Source organism: Grammomys surdaster, unplaced genomic scaffold, assembly GCF_004785775.1.
Source record: "Grammomys surdaster isolate TR1022 unplaced genomic scaffold, NIH_TR_1.0 125581, whole genome shotgun sequence".
Lineage (NCBI taxonomy): Eukaryota > Metazoa > Chordata > Mammalia > Rodentia > Muridae > Grammomys > Grammomys surdaster.
This window is the reverse complement of record NW_021620427.1, coordinates 293,126-320,033: the sequence shown is the minus strand read 5'-3', so window position 1 is coordinate 320,033 and position 26,908 is coordinate 293,126. Positions and strand designations below refer to the sequence as shown.

General features: G+C 38.5%; 1 protein-coding gene and 1 pseudogene across 1 annotated transcript in view; both read right to left on the bottom strand.

Annotated features, from left to right (window-relative positions):
- Positions 1 to 3,903: 3,903 nt before the first annotated feature.
- Positions 3,904 to 4,199, bottom strand: LOC114638387 (annotated as a pseudogene).
- Positions 4,200 to 21,446: 17,247 nt separating this feature from the next.
- The window catches only part of Tmprss11b (transmembrane serine protease 11B), an 18,650-nt gene continuing 13,188 nt past the window's right edge, over positions 21,447 to 26,908 (bottom strand). The window contains exons 7-10 of the mRNA XM_028786808.1: positions 26,510 to 26,684; positions 24,959 to 25,218; positions 23,839 to 23,981; positions 21,447 to 22,545 (exon numbers count right to left, since the gene is read on the bottom strand). Of these exons, the coding sequence (XP_028642641.1) occupies positions 22,384 to 22,545; positions 23,839 to 23,981; positions 24,959 to 25,218; positions 26,510 to 26,684 (740 nt within the window). The 3' untranslated portion in view covers positions 21,447 to 22,383. The remainder of the gene's footprint in view (positions 22,546 to 23,838; positions 23,982 to 24,958; positions 25,219 to 26,509; positions 26,685 to 26,908) is intronic.

The window sequence follows — 26,908 nt, the reverse complement described above, 5'->3', positions numbered from 1 at the left end:
AGTAAAAATAGAGACTGGCATTTTTATTTCTGTAAAACAGTTTTGACTTCAGCAACCCATGAAGAGTCTCAGGGCTCCACGGAGGCATGTAGAACAAGTTTGAGAAACACTGCATTAAACATTTCAAATAAGACATTACAAATTTTCCAAGATATTTCTTAATTTACTGAAAGTAAATTTGTTAACAATAAATTAAAGCATAAAATTATTTATTAATGTTTGAGTAGAGAAATTTTTCAACAACATTATAAAGTAATCCCAAGAATCTCTAAAATCACAGCCCTAGGAGTCTAACACGAAGCATAAGAAAGAAAACACAAGCGAATTTTAGCGAGTGTACTAATCCCTGTACTGTTCTCCATAGCTTTTGGCTTATTACCTTGAAATTGTTCCTTCCTCACATCGCATGTGCTTCTTCAGTTTGCAGTTGTTGAAAACGACACTGGAACCTTTTCTCAGAGATCCAAAACAGACTAAGACATAAACACACCCTCCTGTTCTTAGACTTAACCCTTTACCTCTGACTCAGCCATGGACTATGGAGTCAATCAAAAGGGCTCTTGCCTGGAAGCAAACTCACGTCATCTTTCCTCAGCCAATTGTAAGTTCAGACTACAGTCAACAGCTGCTCAATTGAGACATCCATCTACCAACCTGTAAGTACTACTGTCATTATTTATGGCTCTTTGCCAGATGGTTCCAGAATAGCAAATAACCCATCAGGTTTTACAACTTTCAAAATATAGATAGGAAATATTTTACTCTTTTTATGTATTGGTTATATAATTTGTCCAGTCACAAAGCTCATCAAAAGCAAAAACTGATCAAAGGTGGAGTACATATCTTTATTTCCAGAAACACTTTTGTTCTCATTTATATCCTTTTTTACTCCAAAAAAGAATTGGCAAGGAGTCTTCATCAGGTGTAACACCTTGATTTGGCTACATTTTATTGTCTATCATTTTCTTTACTGGTGAGAATTTAATATATGTAGACAAAGAAAAATTATCGAATCCCTCCTCACCCTGTCTTCCCTAACTCCCCTCATATCAACCAACTAAGACTACTCCATTTATCTATTTTTTTTAGCAACTCATTAAGTTCAATTAGTGCTGTCCATGCATGCATAGGAGTGGATCCATCCACTGGGGTACAGAAAATCTACCAACAAGCCATATTCTTTGCTTTTAGATGTCTGTAACAATGAGCAATCTATTTCTTTTCTTTGTGAATAATCCAGTTTGTGGCACAAAGCAGACCATGATGGAAACCAACAATCTAAAAACATGAGTGTATATTTGCTTGACATAAATTAAAGTGTTAAGTACACCTTTGGTATTTAATTCTGCATCTAGTTCAAAAGGATATTGAGCAAATATCCCAAGAGAAAAATTCTAAGTAGACCTTGGCTTTAAAGTGTTGGCAATTATCAATGAAGATAATCTTAAACTATGGTGTACTATGTTGTCACTGTAGCTTTTGTGGTGGCGATTTAACTAACACTTGACAGATGAAAGAGATGAGTCATGAAACACCTTAAATTTTTCATTATGGAGCAACACCTCAAAGACCTTTCCCGATCCTCCACCTCTGTCCACCTAGGAAATCTTTCAAATTCTTTGAGTTTGTCATTCATGTATCTTCTTTATCACATTTATCCTAATCCACTTCCTTTGTTTAAAATGTTATTTATATGTTCATGACTGTCAGACGATGTTTTCAATCCTGGTATCTCCCTGAGCTCAAGGGATGTATATTGAAATCTCACTCAACATTTTCACTTGTGTTTCAAATTCCCCTTATATTTCATGTCACTAATGTAATAAGTAATTGTACTCTCTGGCAATTTCACAACTACTTCTCCAACACCTTTACCAGTCTCAGGGAATTTCACTTTCCTTATCCACTGGCCATGAGAAGAGTGTGAAGAATCCTTAGCCACTTCATAAAAATTGATCTTGGGTCTGAGAAAAGACAGCTTCAAATTCTACCAAAAGAAGAACAGACTCTCTTCTCAGACTTCTAAGTATTAAGAAAAGACATGAATGTTTGTTAATCCTGGCCTTTCTCTTTCTTAATTGTGTGTTTTCTTCCTTCCACCTCACACACAACTCATTCTAAAATGCATTAATTACTTGGTGTTGATATGAGGCAGTCTAAAATAAAGCCTGTGTAGGTGGGATAAGAGAGGCATCTACACAGGAGGAAGATGGAAAGCAACATGTGCATGCACACATAAAGTTCCATGGATGTCGGTATGCATATCATTTAGTTCTCTTCACTCAGAGGGCTTGGAGCCCCAGAACCTCAGCAAGCAGCATTCAGATTGGTGTTCTGGACATTAATTCTTTGGAGCTATGGCTTCTTCTAAGGCTGAGTCAGAAATTACAAGTTGAACTAAGAATGTTTTGTTCTTCTAGATAATTGATCTGGGTAGTACCTTGGATTACAACTTCAGTTTCTCCTCAGAGTTTGTCTAGAGTCTAGATTATTCTGTTCAGAAACTGGTGTATTTTCTTATAACATTTTATTGATTTCTTAGTACCTCTCTTCTCCAAGACACTACATTGATACACAATTATATATTGTTGAAATCAAATGAAACTTATTAGGAAAGGTCTTAAAGTCATAGGATATATACGTAATCTCTTCACAGCTCTGATCTGGTCCTTGGACCTTTCAACACTGACGTGTTTTTTGTCCTACCTGGGTAGGACATCCATGAGGCAGTACTTCCATTTTGTTTTGAAGAAGAAATGTTGTTTTATAACTATGGAAATATTAACAGACCAAGCCTTAAAAAATAACATTGTTCATAAAGGTCTTTTTTTCTGACTTGGCAAAGGGTTATGTCTTAAAATGTCTTTTTTCTTCAACTACAAGTTAATCTTATTTGGAATTTTAAAAGTTGTATCTTGACATGAGAGATGATTTGGTTCTTAAATGTGCTGACTATTTTTCCAGACAACCGATGTTTGGCTCCCAGTACCAGATTGAGTGGCTCACAACCACCTGTCACTTTAGATCCAGGGAATCCAGAACTTTCACTGGCCTTCTGTATGCACACATATGCACAAGTACAAGTGTGAATGAATACATGTGCACACATGCACAGACTCACATACATACACACACATATTCACACACACACACACACATATACAAATGTGCATTCAAATATATGCACAAACATTCACACACACACACACATATATATATATATTCACAAAAATAATAAATAAATCTTTAACTTTTCTATTATTTCTCCTACAAATTTTTCTCTGTAAAAATCCTAACCTAAATAAGTTTACTTGGTATGATAAGGGGTTGTTGATACATTAAAGAATACAAAACAAGGAAAATGTATTAATGGTATTTACAAAAATCATCTTATATACCCCATGATCTTTTATTTCTTGAGACACTGTACATTTTAGCAATCTGAATTGAATTTCCTGGGGAATTTGGAGGTACTAGATCTTCTAGCAGCTTGTGCTTTTTATCATTTTTTTATAACCTTACTCTGTAACCTACGATGGGCACCTCTAACTCAACTGCGTGAAGCTAGAGATGTATGTTCAATTATAGTTCATCATTTCACATCATTATAATTCTAGATATTCTTTTTTTTGCAACCTAAAAATATTTACTTCTGAAAACTATATTACTGCTTTAGTAAACTATACAAAAACGATAAGGAGACAAGCATGTACATTTATAGAACTGCACATCAGTCAGGCCAGATCCTGCAGAGGGAATTCCCAGCGTGACCTCATTCATCTGTGAGGACACGGAGCAATCCTTGTTTGGACATACACCGTCTTCTCCTGCGTGAGCCGCTCTTCACCTCCTGATGACTTCCTTCTACGCGTGTGTATGTCTAGTTGTCTGCTTCTCAGGCATTTACCTTCCTCATCCACCAGCCATTGGAGGAGGGCTGGGGCCACGAAGGTGACTGATCCGACCCATTCTTCGTGGAGGGTTTCCTGGTGGCCCTCTTCCATCGTCGTATCTGGAATCAGAGGAGCTCCCGTAGCCTCGTCTTTTCTTCACATCTTGCCGAAGCAGAGTTTTGAGAAAAAAACAAAAAACAAAACCACGAATTCTGCTATTCCCCAGAAGAAATCTGTTATGAAACACAATCTCCATGGGGACTGATTCCGGCTGTCCAACACATGGCCATTCGAGATGTAAACCATCTTCCCTCCGATTGCCTGCTTCCTAGTGACAGAGAAGACCCGATGCCCAGTTGTTACTGTACCTAGCCTCCCCAATTCTAGATATTCTAATAAAGATATTTACCGTAACTAGAGAATATCAATTTAAAGATCTTATTCTACCACTCAATAAGACTTTTTCTTTCCCAATTAATTACCCTTTATCATTCACTAGTAAAAACAACTGTGCCTAATGTCGAATTTACAAAGACATATACATAGTAAACGTATTTTTAAAATTCAAATATGAGATAAATACTATAGTCTAAGTGTCTTCAGTTAGTTACAAGAAAGAAAACAGCAAGAAAAAAATACAAGGCTGAGACTTTTGAATATTTCCAAAATTATGACCTTAGGTCACACGGAAAGATTCTTTAAGAACTTCACAACAGTTCTCTTGTGATGAAATTCTATATGACATACAGCCTTATCAGAATAGCTGAAAGACATGTCATTGCTTCCTTCATTTCTCATTAAGAAATTGGGTTGAGTATATTCAAATTATTGAGAGAGCTGAAAATTTCAGATACATTTAAATTTAAAAAAATACCTTATTGGCAACATTTTCGATTACAAGAGGATTTCCTGAGATGAAAACTACCTATTGGTTTGTGTCATATATTACACTGTATCAAAATTAATTCATACCATCGCACTCAAAGTATTGTTATCCCCCTTTAAAATAAGAAAAAAAATATTTTAGGGAATCTCAACACTAAATAGATGGCAAGCAATAGAACCACGATTTTAAGTTAGAATGATTTTTCCATTATATCATTTTAGTTTATAGTTTGGGAAAAGGCATTCTCCTCTTTAGAAGTTTTCTACAAGTCTGTTCTCCATAATTTGAGCAAGGATTGTAGCATATCAGGAACCGCCATTATCTCTAACTTCTCCAAATCTACAATCGTAAAAGATAAATAGATCTGAGCCGGAAAACTGAGGCTTCCCCTAGATATGTGGCAAAGCATTAAGGCAGTCTTGGCCTCATCACCGTCTTTCTGAAAGCTAAGATTTCAAATTTTAAACGGCTCTCTTGTCTCAAAAAAGGTTATGTCCTCATAAAGAAAAGAGATTGAGAAATAGAGTAAGACTCCAAACATCAATGCTCTCCCCATCTTAACGAGGATAGGACCAAATAGTGTGGACAGGAAAACAAAATTATAGACACAGTCTCTGATGCCCAAATAGGCTGAGTCCCTAGCTATAAAGACCAACCAAAATGGTAAATAGAGAAGCAAAAAGAAAAGGAGGTGTAAGGTAACTTTCACTCTGGAGAAAGAGAAGGTCTTCATGAGTGTGATTTGTCACTATAATAGCCCATACCAGGGAGTTTGCCCCAACGCTGTCAAAGGTGTTTTAGTAAAGCTGAGGAAGGCTTGAAACTCCTGACTCATGTAGTACCTAGGAAGGCAGCCCAGACGCAGGGGACAAGAAGAACAGGATTTGTCACTCTGATTCAGACATATTTGCTTTATTTCCACAGTGTAGTGTTTCGGTTATGTTTTCTTATCTCTTAAGACAATATTACAGGCCACAAGAATGGAGGTGTTGTGTCACTATGATGCTAGAAAGAAGGTATGATGGAAGAGAAGGAACTGTTCCTGTATGTATGGCTTTGTGTGTATTTGACAGGGAAAAACTATTGGAGAAGACACACCAAAGTTACGTTTGGTTCTTTGAATATTTCATTTTATTCTGTGTAGAGGTGTTGAGCTGCTTGTGTCTACATTTATGTTTCACATGACAGATTCATAGATGGAACTTCTCATCAAACTGATGTAGGTACGCACACGGCATGCATATAACTCTATGCTTGTGTGTAAGAGAGAGAGAGAGACAAGCAAAAAGAGACAGACACACACCACACTGAGAGAGAGAGGGAGAGAGAGAGACAGACAGACAGAAAGACAGACAGAGAAAGAAAGAGGGGGGGGGAGAGAGAGAGAGAGAGAGAGAGAGAGAGAGAGAGAGAGAGGAAGAGAATTGAAACACAGAATTTATATAGAACCTAAGATGTCCCAATCAGATTTGAACTTCAGATACATACGTGTTAGTACTAGTACCATGCAATGTTTATCATACTCTGTCTTGTTAACTAGAGTGTCCAAATTTGAAAGCAGGTACCTTTTTTCCATAATATTTAGGGCAAGGTTAGGTGAATATTTTTTCTTTAGTGAAATTCACATCCAACTGAATGCTCCATATTTTTACTTGAAAAATCTTGAGATTTAACTCCAGAGTGTGTGGTTTTCTATATGCATACTTCATTCATGTTTGTAGTATGGTTAGTGTGTGTTTGTCTTCATATGTGTGTGCCTGCCTGTGTGTATAGAAAGAAGAAGAGAAATGAAATCGGAAGGTTTGAAGACTGAGCAGTAACAATAAAAACATTTATATTCCTAATGTTTTCATATATATACATACATATATATGTATACATATATATATATATGTCTTCATATTGTAGCTCAGTCCTATAATAAAAACAGTTAGGAGGCTTAGGCAGGAAGATCTTGAGACAAGTCAGCTTTGGCTACATAGCAAAAAGCTGTCTAAATAAAAATTATATACATAAAAGAGAACTTTAAATCCACAATCACACACTAGAGATACTTACTGTTAAAGCTTGCAAATGTATTTGACTTCTTTGCTACTTATAGCCCACACATACAAAATAAATGAAAAATCTTAAAACCGTATTAACATTGTGAGGTATCCACCAGAAAAGACCACTTGGACATGGATTCAAGCCAAAAGAAAATCTTTATTAACTGCCCCAGAAACTACACTGGGTGCTTGGAACCCAAGTGCAGTCCTGAGCCTTTCTCAGGATGGAGATTTAAGCACAAAAATCTATATCCTCAGTTGACACACTTCAGATAGGAAAAAATAACAGTCAGACAGAAGCAGAACTACAAAAGGCAAAAAGCAAGGTTCATACTTTTAGGGCCTTTCTCGGAACTAATGATTTCAAGTGATTAGAGCCACCTATGTGCAGAGTTCCAAGGCCTGAATGATACTTCCATCATAGCATCAGTTGTGAGAAGGTCTGGGAGCATACTGGGGCTTGGGAACCTGTTACATTTAAGCTAGCATTTCTTGAACACTTAATTTGGCCATAAAATTTAAATACTTTATGCAGATGAACCCATTCAATATTTGGTGAGAGCCCTATGAAGTAGGAACATAGGAGATTCTCAGGAAACATTGCCAAGGTCATCTAGCAGTCAGGGGGTGGGTCTGATAAGGGAAGTGATTGTGACGATGCTGTCATCAACCAGTCCTCTGTATCCATCTTCTCTCAGCCAAGACAAGGGGGACATCATGGAAGGCAGGGCATAAAGAATGTCAGATCTGCAGAATGGGATGAGACCTATGCTATGTCTTCTGACATAACCCAAACTCACCACTAACTGATCTCAGTAGGCTTCCAAAAATGACATTTTTAAAAGGAACATGAAGAATTTAAAAAGGAGACAGCTTGGTGGTTCCTGAGATGAGTTGGAGGAGATAGTAGGAGGATGATATGATCAAAATAATTTATATTCCTGTACGGAATTTGTGATGAATAAATGATATGATTTATCCAGTGGTTTTTTTTTTTAAATAAAACCCAAAAGGTCATTTATTGTCTTTGATATTTTTCAGGTTTAAACAGTAGACATTTACCTGATCTTACTTACTTCCCCTCTTTTTTGGGGGGATTGGGTATTTTCTTTATTTACATTTCAAATGTTTTCCCCTTTGCAGGTCTCCCCTTTGGAAGCCCCCTTTATCCCATTCCTCCTCCCCCTTCTTCTATGAGGGTGCTCACCCACCAACCCATCCACTCCCATCTTCCCTTCTTGGCATTCCCTATGCTGGGGCATTGAACAGTCTCAGGCCCAAGGGCCACTCCACCCACTGACAACCAACAAGGCCATCCTCTGCCACATATGTGGCCAGAGCTATGGGTTCCTCCATGGGTCCCTCCATGTGTATTCTTTGGTTGGTGGTCCAGTCCCCAGGAGCTCCGGGGGTCTGGCCAGTTGACACTGTTACACCTTTTATGGGGCTGTAAACCCCCTCAGCTCCTTTGGTCCCTTCTCCAAATTTTCCATCCAGGATCCTGCGCTAAGTCTAATGGTTGACTGCAAGCATCTGCCTCTGTATTTATCAGGCTCTGGTAGATCCTCTCAGGAGACATCCAAATCAGGTTTTTATCAGCAAGCACTTCCCAGGATCCACAATATCATCCAGGTTTGGTGGTTGTATATGGGATGGATCCCCAGGTATGGCAGTCTCTGGATGGCCTTTTCTTCAGTCTCTACTCCACACTTTGTCTCCATATTTCCACCTGTGAGTATTTTGTTCACCCTTCTAAGAAGCAATGAAGCATCCACATTTTGGTCTTCCGTCTTCTTGGGCTTCATATATCCTGTGAATTGAATCTTGGGTATTTCGATCTTTTGGGCTAATATTCACTTATCAGCGAGTACCTGCCATGTGTGTTCTTTTCTGAGTTTCCTCACTCAGAATGATATTTTCACATTCCATCCATTTACCTGCAGATTTCATGAAGTCGTTGTTTTTAATAGCATAGTAATATTCCATTGCATAAATGTACCACATTTTCTGTATCCATTCCTCTGTTGAAGGACATCTGGGTTCTTTCTAGCTTCTGGCTACTATAAATAAGTCTATGAACATAATGGACCATATGTCCTCATTATATGTTGGAGCACCTTCTGGGTATATGCCCAGGAGTGGTATAGCTGGGTCCTCAGGTAATGGTATTTCCAATTATCTGAGGGACCACCAGACTGATTTCCAGAGTGGTTACACCATCTTGCAATCTCACCAACAATCGAGGAGTGTTCCTCTTTCTCCACATCCTTGCCACAAACTTATGGGACACAATGAAAGCAGTGCTGAGAGGAAACCTCATAGCTCTGTGTGCCTCCAAAAAGAAACTGGAGAGAGAATATACTAGCAGCTTAATAGCACAACTAAAAGCTCTAGAACAAAAAGAAGCAAATACACTCAAGAGAAGTAGAGGGCAGAAAATAATCAAACTCAGGGCTGAAATCAACCAAGTAGAAACAAAAAGAACTACACAAAGAAGCAACAAAACCAGGAGCTGGTTCTTTGAGAAAATCAACAAGATAGATAAACCCCCTCTAACCAGAGGGCACAGAGACAGTATCCAAATTAACAAAATCAGAATGAAAAGGGAGACATAACAACAGAAACTGAGGAAATTCAAAAAATCATCAGATCCTACTACAAAACCCTATACTCAACAAAACTGGAACATCTGGATGAAATGGATAATTTTCTAGACAGATACCAGGTACCAAAGTTAAATCAGGAGCAGATAAACCATCTAAACAGTCCCATAACCCCTAAGGAAATAGAATCAGTCATTAAAACTCTCCCAACCAAAAAAAAGTCCAGGACCAGATGGGTTTAGTGCAAAATTCTATCAGACCTTCAAGGAAGACCTAATACCAATTCTCTTTAATCTATTCTACAAAATAGAAACAGAAGGAACACTACCCAACTCATTCTACTAAGCCAGAGTTACACTGATACCAAAACTACACAAAGACCCAACAAAGAAAGAGAACTTCAGACCAATCTTCCTTGTAAATATCGATGCAAAAATACTCAATAAAATTCTTGCAAACCGAATCCAAGAACACATCAAAACAATCATCCATTATGATTAAGTAGGCTTTGTCCCAGGAATGCAGGGATGGTTCAATATGCAGAAATCCATCAATGTAATCCACTATATAAACAAACTCAAAGGGAAAAAAAAAACACATGATCATCTCACTATATGCTGAGAAAGCATTTGACAAAATTCAACATCTGTTCATGGTAAAAGTCTTGGAAAGATCAGGAATTCAAGGCCCATACCTAAACATAGTAAAAGCAATATACAGCAAACCAGTAGCCAATATCAACGTAAATGGAGAGAAACTTGAAGCAATCCCACTAAAATTACAGACTAGACAAGGCTGGCCTCTCTCTCACTATCTATCCAGTGGTTTTATTAAGACCTCTTTTTATTACTTTAAAACATGTTTATTTGTTTTGTGAATTATATTTCATCATATTTCCCCTCCCCCAATTTTTTCCAGATCCTCCCTATGCCCCTACCCACACCACCATTAACACAACTTCTCTCTCCATTCCTTCCCTACCCCCTTTTTCATTCTCTCTCTCTCTCTCTTTCTGTCTCTTGCTCATTCTCTTGATCTCATACCTAGAAGTAATTGGCCAGTAAAAACCAGATTTCATGAGATTTTTGTATGCTTTCTGTTTTGATTTGTTTTGTTGTTGTTGCTATTGTCTTATCGGTTTTTTGTTTTGTATTGTTTTGTTTTTGCTAATGTTGATGATGATGCTTTTTGTTTTGTTAGAGAGAATTTTATTTTAAAAAATAAAGAAATAAAATCTGAACTGGAGTTATAATATATCATTATTGATTCATTTGTTTAAATCAATAGTATACCCAATGGCCCTTTTCTGTGCAAGGATATCCAGGATTAGAAATTTCTAATTTCTGTGCATTATAAACTCCAGTTAGCTCATTTCCTTAGCATTCTGTTAGCTGAAACAGTTTCTCATGCTTTGTTATTTAATAACTTTTACATTTTTGAGGAGTAAATATTGGTCAAGCATTTGGTAGATTGTCTCTCAGGATTCTCTGGTTCCTTTTCCTCGGTATTGCCCTAGACTATGAAGCTCTGCTAAGCCACTTGTGGAAGCCAAGTTTTGAATATTACTTAGAATTTTGAATGTGTCACTTCCTTTTTATAGGATGCTCCTGATGATGCTGCAGTGGGTTGCCTGGTACCCACTACATTAAAGTAAACCATTAAACTTGAATTTCAGATGCTGATGTCTTCATAATGGGAGACTTGCTTTCTTGTGGCCAAACATCCCTATGGAGTTGCTGCTCCTGGGTCATCATGACATTCTCAAGCAAGACCTGAGCATGCTGTCTCACTTGTTGTGCTGCATCTCTGGCATCCCATCTGAAGCCTTCCTGCTGACTTTGAGATAGGGCGGTGCCTTAGCTTGCCCAGCAGGGCTTGGGAGCTGTAGACTCTGCATAGATAGGTGTCAAGCCTCTCTGACCTTCTTCCACCCAAGAGTGTATTCCATGCAGTGTGCCAGATACTCTGGTTGCTTGCTCTGCTGTTTTTGAGATCTAGCATCCTCATAGCTGCTACAAGAGCCTTGTGGCGAAACCTAAACTGTGTCACAGTTGATATATCGTGAGGTGAGTTTTTCTAATTGCAGCTGGATGAAGATAAATGTATCTGCTTCTCTCACCCTGCTCAGACTTTTCAGAAAACTGTTTCTTATAGAGCCTCCAAAGTAACCCCAAAATCTTGATGGGAAGATTCAGTAAAGATGATGATATACCCATGGATACGTTTCCCATTCCTTCTTTTTCTGCTCTTCTGTCTCAATCTCAAGAATAATGTGGCTAATAAAATGGGAACTTTATTTTATTTTATCTTATTTCCTACTATGACATCTAGAAGAAAATAGCTGTAAACTGATGATTCACTAGCCCCAATGTCCATTTCTAAAGCCCCAAACAATGTTCATCATATTAAAAACAATTAGCAATGACTCTAAGCTATGGCATGTAAATCTGTTCAGGCTGATATCCTCAGAGCTACTTGTTGAAAGAAAAGAGAGGAGCATAAAAAGGAAGCAATATCCTGTGGTACAGGAGAGGGGAGCTTGTGTCACCAGCGACAGATACCTTCTTGACTCTAACTTTTGTTCATTGTACACAGAAGTGGTATGGTAGGTGGACTGGATTACACATACAACATTCAAGTGCTGAGAATATCTCATTTGATTTGCATGAGGCAGGTGTAGCAATAGAACAGTATATTGACAAACAGGTTGTCTCATGCATATTCTTGTACTGCGCATTCACTGCCAAGTATCTATAATAAATTAGCTAACGTGCTATGTTTGAAGAATAGCAGACAGATTTGAAGGGGGTAAAAAAGAACATGCTATGACCGCTGCTTCTTCTCATTTCACTGAAAGAAAATGAAGTTGAACCAGTCCTGTCAGGTTATGTCAGGAAATGGAAATTCAGACCCTGGAGGAAGTTCCAACTTTTGCCTTACAGTTAGTGTAATCCAATTGATTTGTGTCTGTAATTTGTGTTTGTATTTTTAATAACAAGAAGCAGGGGACTTAACACAATAATAGTTCAAATAATATGACATAATAGCAAAAATACAGACATCTGACTATATAACACTATAATTTAATGTTTGGGATACTGTCAGATATATCATCAAATGTTAAGCATAGCCTTAGAGGTCTAATTGATTGATACAAAAGAATAGATCTTGTTTCTACTATCAGACATAGCATCAAATGTTAAGCATAGCCTTAGATGTCTAATTGATTGATACAGAAGAATAGATCTTGTTTCTACTACATTTAAATATTCTCCATCTTATTTTTTGTCTTGTGGGTTATTGTGTACAATTTCAAAACGTATTGGTAGTGGATGAATAGACATTCACATAACCACACACATTGCCTAATAATAATGATGAATATGTCATAGGCTTAACTTACTTGAGGCTAGAGGAAGTTCCAACTGATATCTTTATCATTTGAGCACTGAACTGAACAGCTATGGCATGTAAACGTCTAACAAAAGCAACAATCTCTCTCGTGTTCAGCTGTAGCCCTTTAGAGCAAAGCCTTTTATTCCCTCGCATGGGTCTCACTGGGCCAATTCTTCTGTGGTCTCAACTACTAAGAATCTCTCCAGCAGATCAAGGAAACACTCTGAAATCATGACTCTGAAATCAATCTATTTTGACTTGTATTATTCAGAGAAGATATAAATAGCTTCACGTAAAACAAACATTCATTTGCCATATTTTGTACTTTTGAAACTAGTGTTTCAGCAAATATTTATTAAATGCCTTTATATCTGGGTCTTCTTCTGGGTGCTAGAATGATAATGATAGATTATCATTTGGAAAGATCCTTGCCCTTGTAATAACTTATGTTTAGAGAGACAGGGAGTGACCAAATAAATATATAATATACTATCAGGTGTTTTGGATGCTATGGGGTAAGGGCATGAGGAAGAAACAGAAACATTGGAAAGAAACAGACATTCTCTTAGGCTGTGAGAATGGGACCTGAAGAATAGCAATCACTAGTAAGGTTAAAATATTTGTTAATTGATTTACTCTTTTAAATGAATACATTTTATGAGACTCTTAACCTGCATTCATAGTCAGAAGTGGTATGGAATACATCGCCAATGTTGAGAATCCTTTATAGATAAAGCAAGAGTGGATTAGAAGATTCTGATGGTAAGTGCACACCCCTCTTTTCTCGAACCGGCTTCAAAACTGTAGCTATGCCTGAGATCAATTCCCTGTCCAGTTTATCCATCTTCTCTCTGCTGTCTCACTTTTGTGTTCTCAACTGTTATTCCTCTTGTCTGAAATAACAGCTTTGTCTAATTTTATACATCCTCCACATCTCTTCCCAACAATACCTAAATTCTATAACATTGGACCAAGCAGATTTCCTTTGTAATTTATTATATGCTAGTCACTGAGCTAAATGTTCACATTGAATGTGCTTGTATGTGTTATACATGCTTCAGAGCATGTAACTGTTATGATTCCATTTTGAGATGAGCACATGGGACACTGGGGAATATAAGACACTTGCTTAAGTTCATAACATCTGGCATGTCCAGGAATAGAATCCCAGCATAGTTCTGGGGACTCTAATGCCCATGTTTTAAGCCATACTAAATAGTAATCCTAAGATCTATTTCATTCTTCTTTGATTTTTTATTTAGTGCTTAATTAACAAATGTTTCTCATTTTGCATGTATTAAAACTAACTAATTTTATTACTATGTCTAGTCCAGAACTATAAAATATTATAAAATATGGTCTTTGCCCACCTCCTTGAAAAATCTGAAGTGTCTGATATAGTAATGAAAGCGGGGCAGGAAAAGTTTGATAATGCACCTGCTATAGTGTTCTGAAGTGAGGACATATCAAGCTTGACAGGTGTCCCTGGTAATCTGGTAAGGTACAATACAAGCCTGGTTCAGGAAGCATTTCGAATAACATTATTTCTTTTACAAAATAAAAACCAAACAAGCAAAACACTCCTGTATCCTTTCAGGTCAAACTAGTTTCTAGGATACTGTGAGATTTTAAGTTCATCCTGAGTCTGTGGGGAGCTAAACAAATGCTATAACTGAGTGGGAACTGGAATGATCATCCACCCACTTCTACCACAGAGGTGACACCCTATAAACACAACCTACAGCCAAGGAGAACCAGATATCCGCCGATGCAAACTGCCCTGACTTGCGTGGTGAAAGCCCAAACTGAAAAGAGGGCTGCTCTCCAATAAAACACTACAGCGTGCCATCCGGTACTAAGCAGTTCTTCTGTTACCCTGCTCACTACCCTCTTACAGTGTACTCTTTATGTAAACGTCTCGCTTCACTCAGATTTAGGTGAGTTCTTTTCTTGGACTGCCGCGCCTCAGCTCCAACAGAAGCTAGGACAAGTAAAATAGATGTTAGAAAGAAATAGATCTTAGAATCGCCAAGACCCTAAGTAGGGTATTAGCACTACTAAACAGCAGTGCATGGGAGTGGGGTGAAGACTGGAAGGCCAAGGAGCAGAAGACTCTTGGGATTCTTTTTTTTTTTATTATTGGATGTTTTATTTACATTTCATATGTTATCCCCTTACCCCACCCCACCCCAGCCCAGGAACCCCCTATCCTATCACCCCTCCTCCTACTTCTCTGAGGATGTGCCGCTACCTACCCCCCATTCCCACCTCCCCACCCTCAAATTCCCACCCACTGGGGCATCCAGCCTTCATGAGACCAAAGATCTCTTCTGCCACCTATGCCTGACAGGGCCATCTTCCCTTACATATACAGCTGGAGCCATGGGTCCCTGGGTATCGGCTGGGTGAGGGTTCAGGGGATAGGTCACTATGACTCTGCCTATGATTCACTTGTCCTTATCTAAGTTGGTAATATCTGCCAAGGCTACCTAATTACAAGGTCTATGACTACTCAGGCTGGTAAATTGGAAGACAGAATATCTTAATTCTTCTTTCTGATTCTTAATTCTTCCGGAGTTGGGAATAGCGAAATAGCTCTTGATAACAAAATGGCCAGCAGAATGTGATAAAACAACTACAGCAAATCCTCAGAGAGGCCCCGGGGAGTCCCATAACACAGGAAGGCAGGACTTTTAACTGAGAACATTGAAGTATATGTGACCGTCTCAGCATACCACCCTGAACTCGCTGATCTCGTCTGAAGTATACATGGTCAGTGATACTATATGCAAAGATTAAAGACCTCTGAACAATGTAGATATGTACACTTTATTGAATTTTTTTTTTTAGATTTTTCTATATGTATGTTTGGCTGCAGAGATGGAACCGACTCTGTCTTCTGACCCTGACATACACATTGTGATGTGCATGTACACACACACATCACACACTAAATGTAATAACATTTTATAGTGAGTTTGTACTCAGAATTTAGTTGTAGAAGTTCACAGAACAAAATGTGAAAAGCTTCTTTTGCAGGTCAGGTTCTTTCTTTTCTAATTTTACGTTTATACATGACATGGTCTGCTAATCCTATTTTTAAATTCGAAAAGGTCTTTGTGGTGGCTGAAAAACATTGGAATTCTCAAGCATTTCTTTGTAGAGGTTTCAGAAGCACTGCACTCCTGTGGGGTTTTACTGTTCATTAACTGGTTTAATGTCAAAATATTGAATGGGAAAAGCATCCTCATAGATCTCACTGGACCAAGCCCTCACATGTGTGTACATCTTTGAAAATGATTGTGCAAACCTGACTTCTTTCAGGGAAGTTATCACAAAGAATTTGGTATTAGAATATAATTATAAAGGCTAGAGAGATGGCACAGCAGTTAGAAAAATGACCGCTCTTCCAGAAAACCTGAGTTCAGTTCCTGACTGCTCATACCCATCAGTAACTCCAGAAACAGGGGATCTGCTGCTTTCTTCTGACCTCCATGGTCACTGACACACATGTGGTATGCAGACATAACTACAAGCAAAATACCACACACACTTAATTCATTAGTTAGTTAGTTAGTTATCTAGTTAGATAATTAATTTCAAAACGAATAGAAGCTCAACGTCACTGACTTTTCCTCTGATCTGCTACGTAATGTGCCATGTAGCACAGAACATGACATATTGTGTAGGGGAGGGGGGCTAAGGATAGAAGAAATATCCTTAATAAAAGAAAAACTTTGGTTAAAATTGATGGGACTGTGCATAAAACATTTTGGTTCACTGTTGCTATTAAAGGAAATAAAGGTCAGAGAGGCTTCATTTTGGGTGTTAGGCTCCTTTGGTAACTGCTCTTCTTTTCAGAATTGCTGAGTAACAGGAGTTTGACAGCATAGGAAAAACATGAATCCTGATTCTTGGATTTCGGCGCCCTCTGCTGTAGGAAATGATAAGACCTGGGTGTGTTCTACCAGTACAAGAGAAATACAGAAGCCTGAAGCCAGAGTAATGATTAAACAAATTTGAGAATGTACTTATACATTTACTAATACATTTACTTAAACACCACTTCGTCTTAGAAAATATAATCTAGTCTATAAAAGCTCAATACCAATTTCACTGCATATTTGTGGAGTATGCACAAACTGCATTAAAATTTAAAGAGACATTATTACAGCTTTTCAGCTCTTTGTTGCTGTGGAATCAAAGAGTTTTTCCAAGATTGTTTAAAAGAAATGGAACATGTTTCAGATTTGAGCCAGTTAGTGTGGATGAAATATGTTCAGCATCTTCAGGAATAGCTGCTACTGCTGGGGTTCCAAGGCTTAGTTGAAAGCCTGCCAGTAATTCGCATACCACTGGACAACAAAGATCCTTTGTTATAAAGTAACCATTCTCTTTATCAAAACTGACGACAGGCTGGAGAAAATAGCATACCACTGGACAACAAAGATCATTTGTTACAAAGTAACCATTCTCTTTATCAAAAGTAATGACAGGCTGGAGAAAATAAAAAAGCATTACTAATATCATTAGAATAAATTCAAAATAAACTCCATAAAAAGATAAACTATTTTTCTATTTTTCCTTTTAGTTTGATTCACATTTTTATAAAGAGGCATTTCATCTTGAAGCGTCATATCTAAATAGCCATGAGTTCTTCTCCTTCCAGCATATTATTTCTTTCCCTTTCTTTATTCACTTTAACAAAATTCTGAGCTTTCCAATAATAGACACTGATCTTTGCACTACGGTGAAATCTATTTCAGACTTCTGTTCTTCCTTCTAGAAATGCACTGTGACTTTTGGGACTTATCATCCTGGTTGGTCTTCAGAGCTCTTGACTGTTCACTATGTGGATACATTTTGTTCTTTCTACACTTGAAATTAGTACCAGGGATTTTTCTAAGCAACTAGGTTAGGCCTGAAAACTGTGGCTCTTCAACTACCCATAATCCCTGTGACATTTCTCAGTCCTGTCTAACTTAACTTTTAAATGTTTTTCAGTTTTAACACTCAGTTTCTTGTTAATAGATAGATTTTTTTAACTTAAAAAGATATTGTTTTAAAAAACTCCTTGAGATTTTCAACGGTTTTGAATAAAAGAAAACATTCTGAGACTGTATCACTTGAGAACAGCGTGATGTTTACCTTTGATCATTAACTTAAACACAACACAGCTGTTCACATCATATCCACAATCAAGAACACAGAGAAATGAATGAATACATGCTAACTTGCTTGCCTGTGCTTGCTCTGTCTATTCATTCTCACATAATTAATGATCCACTGACTAGGAGATGGTGCTACTCACAGTGGTATGTCTCTTCCCACACCAGCTACTTTAAGACAATCCTCCATAAACATAGGACATTTCTGTATGGGCTCAGGTGGGAAAGATACAATATTTCTACAAATACAAATGTGTTTGGAGAAAGTAGTGTTAGTGTCATTTCCCAGTGTGAATTTCTTTTTTTTAATTAAATATTTATTTACATTTCAATTGTTTACCTCTTTCTAGGTCTCCCCTTCTAAAACTCCCTTTCACATCCACCCCCATCCACTCCCGTCTTCTTGCCCAGACATTGCCCTTCACTGAAGCATCAAACACCCTCAGGCCCAAGAGCCTCTCCTCCCCACAGTGTGGATTTCATGATACCATTAAGAATTACCCAAAGCAATAAGGAATTTTTACTCTTTAAAAAAAAAAAAATCAGAGATGGAGCAGAGATGGAGGGAATGCCCAACCCAATGACTGGCCCAAATTGAGACCCATCCTGTGGGCAATAAACAATCACTGACACTATTAATGATACTGTGTTATGATTTCAGACAGGAACCTAGCATAGCTGTCCTCTGAAAGGCTCCATCCAGCAACCAATGGACACAGATGCAGAGACCCACACTCAAATATTAGATGAAGCTCGGGGAGTCTTATAGAAGAGTTGGAGGAGGGACTGATGGACCAAAGAGGACCAGGATTCCACAGGAAGACCAACAGAGTCAACTAACCTATATCCTTGAGCGCTCCCAGAGACTGGTCCACCAACCAAAGAATGATCACGGGTTGGACCTAGACATGTACCCTCACCCCACCCCTGTGCACATATGTAGCAAATGTGTAGCTTGGTCTTCATGCAGGTCCCCAAACAACTGAAGCAAGGGATGTGCCTGAATCTGTTGGTTGCCTGTGGATCCCATTCCCTTAACTGAGCTGCCTTGTCTGGCCTCAGTAGGAAAGAATGCACCTAGTCCTGAAGTGACTTGATGTGCCTGGGAGGAGGTAGGATGATACCCTGGTGGATCCTCCTTCTCAGAGGAGGATGGGAAAGGGGAATGGGGGAGGGCCTAAGTGAGGGAGTTCTAGGAAGAGATGGGAGTCTGATATTGAGATGTAAAGTGAATACATAAATAAATTTAAAAAATAGTTACAGAAAAAAACCATGTAATCAAACACATAATAAAATTATATCAAAACAAATGAACACACAAAAAAATATGAAACTGCTCAAACTTCTTGTTAGAGCTACTTGCTTATCAGGACTTCTGTGCTGGTGGGAGTGGGTCAGGATGGGCATGGTTTTGTACTTTGGAGGAAGGTTATTAACCACTTTGTGTTTCAGATTCTTTATCTGGAAAGGTAGGTTAGTAGCTTTCTTTGTAGAACAGACAGAGGATTCATTGGGATAATGTCTTTAGAATCAATTCTTGATACACAGCAAGAACTTAACAGTTATTAAACATTATTGCTTAATTTACTATTATGATGATAATATCATATGATGATAATTGTAATAAAATAGATTAAATATCAAGATAACTAATTGGAATTTAATATGCCAAAGCTACTTTAGGAGAACTGGTCTTTGAACAGTTTAAGAAACTGGAATTATGTGTGACATAAAAGAACACAATCCCAGCACCAAAAAACAATCCCTCCAAAACAAAAACAAAAAACAAAACAATCCTTAGTTCAAAGACGTTAATTTATTAAACTTTATTACAAGTGCATTGTGTGGCTACACAGGATATATACACATTCAAGATATTTGACAACATAGAAAACTGTTAGTACCAGGTTCTATAAAACCAATGTTTAGGGAAAAAGAAAAATGGGTAAAATATTTTCTCCTATAGGACCAGGAATATACAAGCATAGTGGAAAACTATTTGCTTAGTCAGTATTCTTAAGTAAAAAAAAAAAAAATCACTTGTAAAGTCAGTGTAAGCTGCTGAGCCTTAAATAAAATTTTAAAATCTTATAAAGAAGACTTATGAAGTTGATAGATGAAGATTTCACAAAATGCCAATTAAAAACTTTATTTTTCAAGAGTGATTACTACATTGAAGTCACGTGACTGTAGAGACTTGTGCCTCATACAAAATGTGCTGGGCTCATTTCTAGAAACTGTGGCACCAGATGGCCAGGTGTTAATATTTTCCATCATAAAGCATCTTCCTACAGACACAGCATGCCTACCTATCTTCCTTTCAATCTCTAATGCTGGCAACTCCCTCCCTGACCCCGCTGCTGCTTCTACAAACACCGCAGTCCCCACCTCATCTCTCTTTTGAAACCCACAAATGCTATTGTATGTGGCTGTCTCTTTGTTGCTGAATACTGTTTGTACACATTATTCCATCACCATCACCCCCAGGCCTTTCTTACACATTTTGTCTAGTTTCTTATTTCCACCAGGACGATGGGCACAGGAAATCACAGGACTCTCCTGAATTGGGAAAAAATGCCAGAAAGCCTGGGATGTATTGAGAACGTATAACCAGCTTGATCAGCTTGATCCCAAGGAGACCAGTAGCCTTCCAAGGATCAGAGGCTCTGGGGATGAGCCTGAAACTGGATTTGGTATCTGTATGTTCTAAGGCTCTGACTCCCACCTCTGCAGCTTCTTGAAGAGTCCCTTCTTAGCTCAATTAGGGGAGGGGAAACTCATCAGGAAAATGAGAGACCACATTAGGAAGCTCTGCAGGTGGTAGAACTCCAATATAGGCTAGTATGCTCACCTTCAAGTGAGAAGAGAAACACTGACTTCATCCCCCACAAGAGGAAAGAAAAGCTAGCCTACTTAATAGTGCATCTATTAAGTAAACATGTAATGAATCAAACTGTTACTGAGGATAAAGACCTTCCTTTGCTTTAATTAGGATATGCCATACGTTTCATTGATTTCAGATAACCTTTTTTTTTTGGTTTTTTGAGACAGGGTTTCTCTGTGTAGTTCTGGCTGTCCTGGAACTCACTCTATAGACCAGGCTGGCCTCGAACTCAGAAATCCGCCTGTCTCTGCCTCCCAAGTGCTGGCATTAAAGGCTTGCGCCACCACCACCCGGCTCAGATAATCTTTTTAAAAATATATTACACATAATTTCCACAAAAATCTGTACCTATGCTGAAGAGTTACTGTACTTATTCTCTATAATTTAAAAATGTGTCTGGTTTTGTTGGTGGTGAGAAACACAGAATGATTGCAGACCCTGGTGAATGCCTCAGTAACAAGAGGTTGTAATTCAATACCTGTTTGCAGAGTAGGTCAGGGTCACAATCACAGCCTTCCACAAAGCTCTGACAGGAAAGTAGATCCAGCATGTTCCAAACCCAGCCTTTGGGAGGCACTACTCTCCCCTCATACATTCTGATAAATCACCACAGTCGGTCCCATGCTTCCACAGTTCGACAAAGTCTATATCACAAAACCTAAGAACCTTATGTACTGAAATAGCAATAATATAGGCTGATAAACCAGGACACAAATAGTATTTCACAGGTATTTTGGTGGGAGTACTTTCTTGGCTAAGGACTTCCTGAACCAAGAAATTCAAGGTCTCTAATTTTGTCTTGTTTAATTTGCTTTAAAGTTTACATATATTCCCTTAGGGCTATAATTCTTTCAAAATAACCATTATACACATTTAAAAAGCATGTGAAGTACTGAGTGGGGATGGCTCCATGGTTAAGAGGCCTGGCTGTTCTTCTAATAGACCAGTGTTCAATTCCCAGCACCCATAGGGTGGCTCATACTGTCTGTAACTCTAGTCCCAGAGGATACAGTACCCACTTCTGACCTCTAGGCATATATGTGGTGCAGGGGGAAACACTCATACATCCAAAATAATAATGTTTAAACCAGCTGTGATTGCTCAGTGGTTAAGGGTGAAAGCCTGAGGGCTAGAAATGGGAGATTTCCAGGATGTTCATAAACACCTGGTGAGTATAGAAGCCTGGCTGTACTCCCATCCTTAGAAGACAGAAATAGGTGGTCCTAACAGCAACCTGACTAGTAAGACAGTATACATCTGAGAGCTCTTGGTTTAATCAAGAGCCTGTCTCGTTGAAATTATTGAGGATGATTCTTAACATTAACTTACACATCTGTTTACATGCACACTTACATATACGAGCACAAACACACGTTTACCCACACATATGCAAAAGCACACAGAGACACACACATATACAATGGAAAAAAAATAAAGAAATGGATGTCCAGTGATAGACTATCAGGCAATATGCTCTGAATTAGTTGTTAGAAGATGGTTTTCTACTAGATACCAGTCTTGGAGGCAATCCAGTCACGGTAGGAAGTTACTCTCATATAGACCCCTGGCTTGTTGACTCTGCCACATTCGTGTCCCCAGCTCACTATCCCAGCAAGGTACCAAATATCTCTTGAATTGGGATGAACTAGCGGTCCTCCAGAGTCACCCTAAATAAAACATAGAACATGCATCGTTTTGACAGGTTCCTCTTAGACAGTTTAGCTACAGGCAACGATGTTCCAGATGATGTTGCTAATTATTGTGCTCAGTAGAGTTCACGGAGAGGTGTGTGGTTTAATTCCTTATACATCCCTAACCACCATTAATACTGGCCAAATGTATTACCTGCTTCTCTTTTGTGAGTATGAGAATTTGAAAGTATGATGTAAGAAGTTACAGGCTAGTTCTTGAGAAAGATTTTAGGGAATGAGTGCTTAAAATTCAGACATTTGTATATGAGAAAAAATAGCCAGAACTTTAGGCATGAGAAGGATAAGAAAATAAGAGTAATTTGGGAATGGCCCAAATATCTCCTAGACTCAACTTTTCCTGATCTACAGTTAAGAGGTTATATTGTAACTCAGGACAACACAGAATTGTGCACCTTTCTACCACATACTAACTCTGTTGTAATATAGTACATGATGTTCCTCTGCCTCCATTTTCTTATTTATGAAATGAGAATAATAGTACTTAAATCATACAGTTCTCATGAGAATTAAATGAATTAGTTGACCAAGCCCGATCAGTCAGTCAACAGGTTCTCCAGCGCAGGAATGAGGTTTAAAAGAAAAGAGATAATTAGACAAATTGCACCATGACCCCAGTCAGTTCTAAGGCTGAAGGCTGAGGCAGGTTTGTTTATTCTCACTTTTCTTTTAAACCCTTTTAATTACATGCAAGTATTTAGGTCAGTTCTAGGTTGAGGAACCAACAATACAATAGATACAAACAGTCAAGGAACAAACAAGGCAATATACAAAGTCCCGTGATCACTCTTGCTGTTTCTAAGGGCTCATCTGGATGACAAAAATATCTGAGCCTACTTCCCTGTCCTAGCCCACAGTCATACTCAAGCCTGAGGCCTACTTCTTTGTTCTAGCCTAAGTCTTGGATTCCTGACTGAAATTATTTCTCTGCTTTAGCTTAAAATTAGATTCCTGCCTGAACTTACTTCCTTGTCATGGCCCAATGTCAGATTTTTGCCAAGCATCCCCAAAAGCTCTCCACAATTAATATTTATGAATGACCAAAGACAGAACTCAACTCAGAGAAAATATATCATCAGTGTTTATTAAACACTTACCTATCGGCAATAATCACTTTAAACGGTGGCTGACAGGAATGTCAAAGCACACCTAAATGAAGAGCAGAATGGGCTCCTCAATTGTAAACTTAACAAAAGGATAGCAGGTTTTTCTATACACTCTGTGGTCCTTATGAATGGTTTCCAGACCTACCTGGCAAGCATCGATATTGCCTTCCAAGTAGCCAGCGCAGAGCATTGTGTCCAATATCCTGCCTCCATAAGCTTCTTCAGAATTGCAAGTATTTGTGTCAATAATTTTAACGGATGCTTTCTGAAGTAACAGTGGAGATTTACCTAAAGGAAAACAACATGTCAGCAAAACAGCAAAACCTGTTCAGAATGGATACTGACTTTAGGCTTCTATGCATTTGAACCTTTATTAACTCTTGCCTCCTTTTTAGGATAAACACATACACTTCTCTCTACCCCAAACTAATGAAAACAATGTTCAAAATATTAATTAGAAATACCTTTCAAGTATTGCCAGTTTTTTTTTCCTTTCTATATCTTGATGTAATAATTTAAAACGGTGGCACTCAATATGACTTCTTCTTAATCAGCCGCCATCTTCCTGACTAGACAGGGCCTGTGGCCACAAGCAGCAGCAGTGAATGGTGGCCAATTATCGCTGCCACATGGCTCAGGCCACCGGCTCAGGTAGCCAGAGATACTGGCCCTGCCACCCACAAGACACCAGCATGGGAAATGGCTCTGCCAATCTTCCACGCTGTCTCCACAAGGCTAGGCTGAGCCCAGACCATCCCGCGATCCACACAGGCCTGGTAGAAATGAGACTCTAATGCTTAGATTATCCATAGGCTTTATATATTTGGTAATGCTCAATAACAAGATGCCCACACAATTGGAGGTGTAACCCAATACCCAACCTAGATATATCAACTACCTTTGACTGCTACGGAGAAGCGAATGCTGCCATGTTCCCCTCTCTTGTCCTCCCCTTTAGCCCCTCCTCTTCCTTCTCGTCTTCCTCTCCTCTCTCCTCACACCTTAGCTCCTCCCAACATGCGGGAAAATATGGTGCTACACCTATATAATTGGTCCAGAAACTTTTCTATTATTTTCTACAGGAGAGAGAGTTTCTACACCTAAACTGGCATCCTTTGAATGTTTCAGACCAAAGCAGTTTGCAAGGTCCTGTGCAATATTCCCTGAGAGATGGCCTGAAGGGATTGGACACCCAGAGATAAAATGGTACTGCAGATTCATATTGTCCTTGATTCTTTTAGGTTGTGCTCAGCCATTCAACTCACCATTGTAAGAAAGTGATCCCCATCCTGTAACAACGACTCCTTCACCTGGTGGAAAACTCTGCGTGGCTTCCGGAAGACAAACCCGATGTACATCGTTCCTGAATGAAACTTTTTCAGTGAGCTTTATAACTGCAACGTCATCGTGGTGTTCCCCTTTCACATAATCTTCATGAATAATAATTTCTTGAACAGAATGCTGCATGTAGGCTGGAGTTACTCTAGTGCCAAAGCTAACAGTTAAGTTTTTTGGATTATTTGTCCTGAGGGAACAAAAAAACCCCACATATTTTTGTACTTATTTTTAGATGACAGAAATACTACATTTTATAGTTCATAGCTGCATCTACCACAAGCTTTTATAACGTCAATACTTCCTTGTGTTATAGCCCATTGTGATGATATCTCATTTCTTATTTTGTTCTGACTTATTTTACATGTATATGTGTTCTGCTCACATGTATGTATGTCTATGCACCACATGCATATCTTGAACCCCTAGAAGTGAGAAGATGGTATTGTATACCCTGAAACTGTAGTTATGGCCAACTAGAAGTGGCCATATGGATGCTAGGAACCAAACCCAGTTCCTCTGCAAGTAATCTTAACTGTTGATCTATCTCTCCAATCCCATATAAATTGATCTTTAAATTCATTTTTTTAAACATCTTTAAAATATTGCACAGGACCTTGCAAACTGCTTTGGTCTGAAACATTCAAAGGATGCCAGTTTAGGTGTAGAAACTCTCTGTCCTGTAGAAAATAATAGAAAAGTTTCTGGACCAATTATATAGGTGTAGCACCATATTTTCCCGCATGTTGGGAGGAGCTAAGGTGTGAGGAGAGAGGAGAGGAAGACGAGAAGGAAGAGGAGGAGCTAAAGGAGAGGACAAGAGAGAGAGGGGAACATGGCAGCATTCGCTTGTCTGTAGCAGTCAAAGGTAGTTGATATATCTAGGTTGGGTATTGGGTTTGAATCTCTTCACTGTACACTAGATGGACTCATATAGTGTATGCCTTTAAAAAGCTTAAATTTAATGCAAATTGGGCATACACACAGGTAATTATAAATGCTTACTGTCTGCCCACATACTTAATGAGACCAATAAATGGGGATATAAACCTCCATGCATAAGGAAAAAGAAATCTCTACTTTTAGAGAAAACAGCATTTTTAGGCTGAGTATTTGCTTAGATGTTGGGTAGGTGTGTGACAGGATGGAGGAAGAGAAGAGATGCAATGTAGTAACTTAGCAACTTCAGGTGGTTTAGAGTCTGAAGTATAAAGTGATGAGACATAAGACTTATGTAAGAAAAAACGTTTATTAAAAATAAATGGCATAAAAGTCAATAAAAAAAACCTAATGGCTCTTCCTATTTTTAATTGGTAAAGTAGGAAAGGCTGAGATGGGTTTATCAGTAATTTGCTTTTCAAGTAATTTTTAAGTAATTTGCTTCTCAAGCCACACTTGTGAGGATGGAAGATAATTTGCCTACGACAAGAACTGTCCAGCTCCTTGGGTTTCCCATATCTTAGAGGACATGATGACCTTACCTTTGAAAGCAGTGAGCTGCTGTTAGCAGAAATCTTTCGCCGATTAGGGATGCCCCACAGTAGTGTCTACCATCCACTCTGAGACTCGCTTGCCATGGCCACTCTCCTTTGTGAGCAGTGGAACCTCCCGTGATTCTGTCATAGGTTGCAGACATTCTTGGTCGTCTCCCGCAGCCTTCAGAGGTGGTCAGTTTGATTTCATTGAGAATAGAAAGATATATTTTGGTGACAATGCAGAAAGTGAACTGGGTTTTCAGCAGTTCTGTTTGGTTACATCTGATGCTGTCAGCATTCAGCACTAGATAGGTATAGAATCATCCATACAGGAAGTGCCAGCGTCCCCAAGAGTCAGTCTCTCTCTCTCTCTCTCTCTCTCTCTCTCTCTCTCTCTCTCTCTCT